At 35.4% G+C, this 8,912-nt stretch overlaps 1 protein-coding gene and 1 pseudogene across 1 annotated transcript in view; both read right to left on the bottom strand.

Moving 5' to 3' along the window:
* The window catches only part of LOC110018645 (7-deoxyloganetin glucosyltransferase-like), a 2,174-nt gene extending 401 nt beyond the window's left edge, over window positions 1–1,773 (bottom strand). Inside the window, exons 1-2 of the mRNA XM_020716016.1 lie at window positions 1,153–1,773; window positions 3–412 (exon numbers count right to left, since the gene is read on the bottom strand). Coding sequence (XP_020571675.1) covers window positions 3–412; window positions 1,153–1,654 — 912 coding nt within the window. The 5' untranslated portion in view covers window positions 1,655–1,773. The remainder of the gene's footprint in view (window positions 1–2; window positions 413–1,152) is intronic.
* A 5,483-nt stretch (window positions 1,774–7,256) lies between these two features.
* Window positions 7,257–8,912, bottom strand: part of LOC110018638 — a 6,186-nt pseudogene continuing 4,530 nt past the window's right edge.

Below are 8,912 nucleotides of genomic sequence, written 5' to 3'. Positions count from 1 at the left end.
ACAGTTACGCTTCCAAAGTTGACGTACACAACTGACCGATCCCGCTTGCCGTTAAGCCAAGGTACGCATGCGGTATTCTCCTTCCACAAGCTTGTGTTGATGGAGGCGAGTTGGCTATCGTTTGATATCAAGCGTCGAGAGAGGAGCGATAGTGGGCCGATGGCGTGGACGGAGGGGAGGATCTGTCGCAGTGCCTCAAGGACCGAAGCCTCAAGGGCTTCAAAGGTGTTCAACACGATTGCTGTGGCCATGGAAGCTCTGTATGTCTCGTGCAGGATATAGTTAAACATCTTGTCTTTTATATCCGTCACGCGCAGGAAAGAGGGTAAGTCCTTTAGACGTATGCCTTGTCTTAGACCAGGGATCCAGTCTACTTCCGTGTCAAGGTATCCGTTGGTTAACGCGGCCGCATCTACATCAAGACAACACATGAAAAGATTAGTGGATAAAGAAATATGCATTAAACATTATTAAGAGAAGAAAAGTTATGTTATTTTGATGCGAACGTTCAATTGCATATTTTCGATGATATTGATCGGTTAAGTTTTTTTGCGTTAATTTTATAGTTGTTTTTTGCAGTCTTTTTTCTCAATTTATTTAGGGGCAATTACATTAGAGAGTAATCAAAACATTGTTATTTACATATCCGGCACTCTTTTTCAGTTATTTTTTAAACTTTCTCAAATATCAAAATTCATGATAAAATCTTAACTCATATTTTTCACCTTTGTCAAATTTTCTCTATAATTTAATCGTGACACATAAATAAATTAATTGGATAGTTCAAAAATATAACATATAATACTAAATTTTCTTAATAACAATATTTAGGTTATATATATATATATATATATATATAATTATCCTATTTATCTATTTATCGTGTAAAATTTAAAATTCATAACATGTTATCTGTATCATTACCGAATGTAAATTTCCCTAAAAAAAATATAATTGTCACGTCTCCATGTTTGATATAAACATATTCAAATCTGTGTTAATTTATTTTTAAAATCCAGTTGTTTTATGGTAAAGTTAAAATTTTATGAGAAAAAAATATCCATCTTATTGACACGACACTCATAAAACTATAAAGATAGCGAAACAAAGCTCGCGCGGATCATTATTTACGCAACGCTTCAACTCGTTTACCTTTAAGTGGAACGATGCCCCGATCCACAAGCTGTTGGAAGTTGAGGTAAGCGAGGAAAGCGCAAGCGCTGGTGGTCCAGAAAAGAATCTCCGGGATATCGAGCTCGAGAGCCGCGTCAAGTGTGAAACTCATGGCGCCATCCGCAACGATGCAGGAGACGGGGGGCGTATGTCTCTCTTCATTGAGATCAGCAAGGAGCCTTTGGAATGGACCGAGACAGGTCTTCATTGTTGATTCACAGAGATCGGGAACGTTCTGCGTAGTATTTGCATCGGAGAATGGGAGGCCGTCATACATGGCAACGAAACGGAAGTCGCGGAGTTCACGAATGGAGTCCCGAGACAGAAGCAGCCGGCGGTAGTTGTAATCGGATAGGACGAAGGTGATGTGGAAACCTCTGGAGTGGAGAACTTTGGCCAAGCTTAGCACGGGGTTCATGTGGCCTTGGGATGGAAATGGGACGCACACAGCGTGGGGTTTCTTTAATGAACTCGAAGCCATTTTTGTTTCTCCAATGCTCTTCGAAGATAGCTATCCCCTTGATATGTTTGTACCAACACTCGTCTTCTTACTGCTCCTAATAGATGGATAACTTATGTAGAGAGAGGGGGGACGATGTTGAAGCCAAAAGTAAAGGAATGATTTTTAACTAATTTTTTGACGGATTCATATAGGGATTATTCATTATCGAGCGGACATTTACTTAATTATTTATTTGATAGGTTAGAAAATCAAATAAATCGCTAATAATGTTCATGATATTCGGAGTTAGAGCGATCTACCGTTATCCACCGCCTTGGAGGTTTCGCTTCATTTGAGCATTTTTTTCGCTAAATTGTTTGTTAGAAAGCTACCAGGTAGAATTTTGTTCGGTCATACATTATATTTTGTATTTAATTTATGCTGAGATTTTTTTCGTATAATTATATATGTTAGAGTGTTCTAAATGCAATAAACTGTTGTTCAACTCTTTTCAATATATCAATATATATATATATATATATAAAAGACCAGAAGTTCTTGGATCCGATTCAAAGAATGAAGCAAGAATGTTCCCTGAGCCAGTTGGATAACTTGGCTAGATAAATTAAAAATAATAATAAGACTAGGGAACATGTTCGAATAACTCACCAATTGTGGTCAACACACAAATGCACCATAAAGGTGGCTTGGCAGCTTTCTCTGAAGATTAACTCTGACGATATACTAATTCATCCGGAAGATTAACTCTGAATTTAGCACCCGAAAATAGAGCCCTAGGTGCTGATTGTGGGTGCCTAGGTGCCCAAAGACATGCAATTATTGTTTTTGCCAGTTCAACTGCATCGATTTGTGCCATAAGGTTAAATTGAATAAAGCGAGGTAGTAAGGTGACCCCTATTAAAAAATTAGCATAGCAAACATTCCAGAGTGTGTTAGAAAATTCTGAGGGGAGTGTGCAAGGAAATTCTACAGTAAAGAGACTGTGTTATTCAGTCAATCAAGTAGAGAAGGAAGGAAGTTTGTTCTAGCCTTTCACAGGGTGTATTCCATCTTCTTTTTAGTTTCTAAACTCTTATATTTAAATTTGATTTGGATGAATCAAATGTGTTTTAGTTATTTCAAGGCATGAATAACTCTTTGAATTTTTTTTCTCCTTTAAACTTGAAATCTAGGTATCTAACGTTTAAATATTTTATTGTGATCGAATAAATTTTTAACTTTGGCAGTGTTTTAACTTTATGAATCTCATTTACTCTCAAAACTGACTATTTGATTAATTAGAATGTGTTGTGATCTAGTATTATAATGGTAGGAAAGTGGAATATTACTTCTAGATCAGTGCAATCACAAAGAAAAATTCAAAATCTTAGAAAAATCTTACATATTTAGGATCTAAAATATAATTTTCCTAACTTTCTTAAAACCATAGCGAGATGATAGTAGGGAAGTTGTTCATGATTGTCTCCTATAGTCTTATCACTTAGTTAAACCTAGATTTATATATCCTGTTCAAGGGAGAACCTTTCACTCAATAGATATCTCCATGACTTTTATTTATGATACTTTTTTTAAAAAAAATTAGTATTTATTAACTTTAAAATTCAATTTAAACATTTATTTTTAAAGCTAAGTTAGGGATTAGTAAATTAGAATATTGACTTCATTGATAATTAAACAATACCTTATGGGATCAATACTCAAACTCTTATTTCATATATTACATGATCGATATGTATACTTGTGTGATTGCTAGTGATTCACAATATTTTGGGCATCAAGTTTTTAGTGTTATTTTAAGGGTATTACGTTAATTTCCAATATATAAGAATCTTAGTTGCACACTTAGAGTTTCGGCTTAACACTTGTTATGTTGTTGTTATTTAGTATACTATTTTGTGAATATGTTCATTTACTGTGCTCTGTTATTATCATAATTAAAAAATCTAATTTCAAAAATATTGTGTAGTTTTTCCTTATGATTTCTGCATCTATACTGCTTAAATTTTGTTATACATATTTTATTTGTTGTGATTTGTGTAATCTATTAGTTTAGAGCCTTTAGTTTATAGTCCTAAGTATGTATGTGTAGGACATTCATTAAGCTTTTAATTTATGAACCTGAACTAGAAAGAACTATTAAAAAATAAAAAAAACTTAATAATTAAAAAAAAATAGGTGAAATGACAAACTTATCTCATAAAGAGAATAACATACACACAGTTTCATTCATAGACTCAATAGATATAGATCACACAAGAAGTACGCCAACAAATAGTAGAGGAGTTTTACTCGAGTATTAATAAACCTGATATAGAATTTGATACTTATGAACTCAAACATTCCATCGTCCAAATAATTCAGAACAATTAGTTTGTAGGATCAACCATAAAAGAGCATAACCACTACCTAGCCATCTTTCTAGAACTAAGTGCCCTCTTCAAATATAGCATAAGTCTAGCCTTTAGGTATAACAATATCTATAATGATGTGGTTAGACTTATGTTATTCCCTTCCTCATTTAGTAATAAGGCTAAGATGTGATTAAATTCCTTAGCACTAGGATTAATCACCATATAAAATGACTTAGCCCAAAAATTTGTTGTCAAATATTTTACTCCATCTAAAATTATCAAACTAAGGACTGAGATAACATCATTTGCCTAGTCAGATAGAGAGTCAGTTTATGAAGCTTGGAAGAGATTCAAAGAAATTCTTAGGAAGTGCTCATACCATGGCCTACCTGACTGGCTTATCATTCAAATATTATATAATGGGCTAGTGAGATCATTGATGTCAATTGTAGACTCTATCATTGGGGGACCCCTTTTGTCTTAACCAATTGAGGAGCCTATTCACTGTTGAAAAATTGGCTATAAATAATTTTCAATGGCCCTCTAAGAGAATTAACCTTATGAAGTAGCAAGTGTTCACCCCCTTAAGTAGTCACTTCAAGCTATCTAACTAGTTATCACCTAAGTTTGAAGCAAAGCAAGCACAGATGGGGATAACTATGCATGCTTCAGCAGTTGGAAGTCTAGTGTATGTTATGATTTGTACCAGACCATATATTGTATACGTAGTGGGAGTAGTCAGCAAGTATATGGGTAATCCAGTCAGACATCATTGAGAGGTTGTGATGTGGATTCTCGAGTATTTGACAGGAATATTCAACATGTCACTTTTTTTATGGAAGTGTGATTATCAATCTACAAAGATTTGTAGATCCAAATCTGATAGGAGATATCAACGATGCACGAGGTATAACAGGGTATACCTTCACTTTGGGAAACACCTTGATGAGTTGGGTTTCCAGGCAGTAGAATATTATTGTAGTTTCAGCTATAAATGTCAAATATTTTGCTATCAATGAGGCTAGTAAAAAGATGATTTGACTACATGACTTTCGAGCTAAATTGAGGAAAGAGCAAGGAATTGGAAAGCAACATAGTGACAGTATGAGTGCAATTCAACTTGCTAAGAACACGACTTTTCATGTAGGACAAAGCACATACAACTGAGGCATCACTTTATACACTCTCTCCTAAAAGATGGACAGTTGGTCTTGAAAAAGATACACACAACTCAGAATTACGCAGGCATGTTGACAAGAGTGGTGATTATTGAGAAGTTGGAGTTATGCTTTACTTCAGATTAAATATGTGAATGTTAAGATTGGGGATAAGTTACACCACAATATGTGACTATAAATATGGTATAGATGGAGGTCTGGATCTGGTAAACAGATGTTGAGATCTATCAGTCTCCACTTCGGAGATTTTTGAAGTCTAAAGCTTGAAGCACCCACTCAAGAAGACAGTCAACAACACACAACAACAGAAGATTTTTGGGCTTAACACACTCACTACTGCAGATAGAGGAAGTGACACTTTCACGCACACATAGGCATACTCGCGTTGAGGTTTCCAACACTCTCGCCCTGCTGTTGAGCGTTTATGTGCCCGATTTTATAGAGCACGACACTCCCACGCCCATGAGTGGCGCGGGCGTGTCAGGTGTAGTTCCTTTTCCAATTTGGTTTAAATTTTCCATTTTGAGCAATGAAAGGAAGAGCCTCCTACTTGTGGTTCTCTCGAAAGGTTTCTCGTGAAGAAGAAAAGTGTCGGAGAGGAGAATTTCGACATGTTTTCCTCTTGTGAGATCAAGATGAAGCTTTAGGGTGAAGTCCTATAAGTTCCACTCATTATAGAGAGGAGATTTGAGTGACTACTATGTACATTTCTTATTCTTCATAGTAAAATTTCTTGGTGGTGTGGCTCCGTAGTTTTTCCCATTCTCAGGTTTTTCTAAGTTTAATCCATTTGAATCATTTGTTTTGGCTTTCTCGAATCAACACAATTATATTCCGCAGTGCGGTTTTGATTCAATTAGATCAAAGCCCCAATAGCAGTATAGGGAGATTTCCATAAACCCCAAAACCTGAGACCGTCGTGATTCATTAAAAGTAAGAAAAATATGCGCCAACCTAATCAATATATTTTCTTCAAGGCTACTCATCACTCCCCCAAGTTCAAATGAAGATATTAACACAGACTTATCAGTCCTTCAATCATAACAGAACTAGTAATTTTTTTTCCTTTAACAATGCAATATAAAATATAAATATAAATTTGTTGAAAACAAAAATAAAATAATGGAAAGAAATCTTGGAAATCTATTTAGTCTAAGATTAGTCATCCTAAATTTAAACACGAACACAGAGGCTTTCATCTGGTTGAACTTGAGATGATCATCATTCAACGAAAGTAGAAACCTCGTGTCAACTTAACCGATATTTTTTTTTTCAAAGCTATTTATCATTCCCAAGGGCTCCAATAAAGCTTTTAAAAATGACGTGTCTATATATATATATATATATATATATATATATAAACGATAAATTATCCATTTAATCCTTCAAAATATTTCATGGTAAAACCATTCTAATAATTTTCTGCATTATACCACATTCATGTTGGTTATATAAAAATAAAAAAATCATATCTATGCCAATAATTAAACTATTGTTCACTCCTTGTTGGAAGTAGAGACGCATTAATGTTTCAAGCAAAACAATTTTTACTGTTTTTCATCAACGGATTTTATCATTTGGCATAAATTTTGTGATGATTGGCACAAATTTCGAAAAATTATTTAGTGATAAATTTTTAAACAAACATCCTAAAGTTTGATTTTAACAAACTTAAGGTCTAAATGACCGGCTCGATAAGATGAACACCACACTAAAGTTGGTCAAATTCGAGCCAAATTAAATCCGATTGAAGCCATTATCCACTTTTGAATGCTTTGAGTGGCTAATTAAAAAGTCAAATGGATTCTAAATATAACAAATTTATAGTGAAATCAAGCACTTCGACAACATGGGTCCAACGAGCCCAAGATCACTTCACTTTTACCTCATTTTGTCACTTAAATGTCCGTTAAACGTCTTCTAATCAAAGGAATCTCTCCGGGCCATCCGACGGAGTGGTATTGATTGAAGGGATGCCACTCTCATACTCTACAAGAAGCCTATCCCCTTCATGAAAGGGGGAGAGACCTGGTGCTAGAGCTGGACAAAGAAAATGAGTCAAATTCCTTTTTTTTTTTTTTGAATTTAATACTAGACGAATGCTTTCTGCTTCAGCAACAACCGACCATTGTCAACCACGGCTCTTTGGTCATTGTCAATCACCATGTGTTGCCACATGCTCATTGCAATGATGCCCCTTACCGAGTCATGATGTACGCTGTGGAGTAACGAAGAACCGTACAAAATAACATCCAACATCACAGAGTATCGAATCACTCTACGGAGTAGTGTCTAAGGTGTAATGATGCACTTTGAAGATAGTGTAACGATGTGACTCGAAGATGATCTGTTGACTCACCTCGAATGTGGCATAACGATGAACCCTGAAGAGAACATAACAATACACCTTGAAGGCGATGTAATAACACAACTTGAGTATGGTGTAACTTCCCATAATAATTGCTTGCAACCGTTGTACTTAAAATACAATTACCTTCTGCGCATCACAGTTCTGCACTACAGCCTACGACCTATGCAGTTCACGACAACCCCTTATTACAATTTTGGTGGCCAATTAACGTTGTCTATAGCCTTCCAACATGACCAATTATGACATTTGTGGTCCACAACTCATGCAACTCTCAACTCAGACCTTTATGACCTATGATGTTATTATGACTCACCACAAATGCTCACATGACCAACTACAACCTACGTGATTCATAGTTCATGGGGCTTCTTCTAACTTCGGTCTTTATGACATATGAACGTTATTACAACTCATAACTATTGCATACATGTCAAATACGACCCATGTGGTCCACAGCTGATGTAACTCTCAACTTCAGTCTCTATGACCTACGGGCATTATTATAGTTCACCACTAAGACCTACCTGAACAACTAATTCATACAAATTTCAACTTTGTCCTTTATGGCTTATGTTTGTTATCACCTCTCCTTAACCATATATGACCTACGACTATAGCTCCATACTACAGATTCTGTGGTCAATTGATACCCTTGAAGCAACCATTTGCAACTTACATAGCCAATTACTAGCACAACTTTCAACTATGACATCTACGAGGCTATTGCAAATATTAAAAACCATCGGGAGAACTTCCCCATTTATTTATCACTACTAATTTAACAACTCTCCAGAAACTTTTCTAACGCTGAATGCAAAAACTACTGAATGCAATAATAAAAGCCTTCGCATATGACTATGATTCATAAATCCTACAATCTTAAGGTTTTACAACAAATCTTAGACAAATATCTTGTTGACAGTAGGAAACGCCAAATCCAACGTATAAACTTACATGTGCAGCACCCAAATTTATGCGTTTGCATACTCGAATTAAAACTTTCATTTTTATAGGCAAAACATCTAATTCTTTTCTATCGCATCACAAACAATACCTCTACGAACAAATTATTTCATGCCGAAATTCACTTTTCCATTTATAAATAAAGTTGCTTTGACTGAAAATTCGAAAATTTAGATCTGAGAAACGGCACATACAAAAGAATTGAGCGCTAAATAAGTAAATTTCCGTTATTAAAAAAGTATCTCCTCGAGATGCAACCGGGGACATGATGCCGCAGAAGTCACAGTCAACAATATCAAAATAACTCGTAATACACCTACAACCCATGATTTACTCCAATTACGTTCCCCTTTCCTATGAACTACTTCAACGGAGGAGCACCTGGATCACCTTCTCCAAGTTGACCGAAGAAC

This window comes from Phalaenopsis equestris, unplaced genomic scaffold, assembly GCF_001263595.1.
Source record: "Phalaenopsis equestris unplaced genomic scaffold, ASM126359v1 Scaffold000002, whole genome shotgun sequence".
In the NCBI taxonomy this organism is placed as follows: domain Eukaryota; kingdom Viridiplantae; phylum Streptophyta; class Magnoliopsida; order Asparagales; family Orchidaceae; genus Phalaenopsis; species Phalaenopsis equestris.
This window is presented reverse-complemented; position numbering and strand designations above follow the sequence as displayed.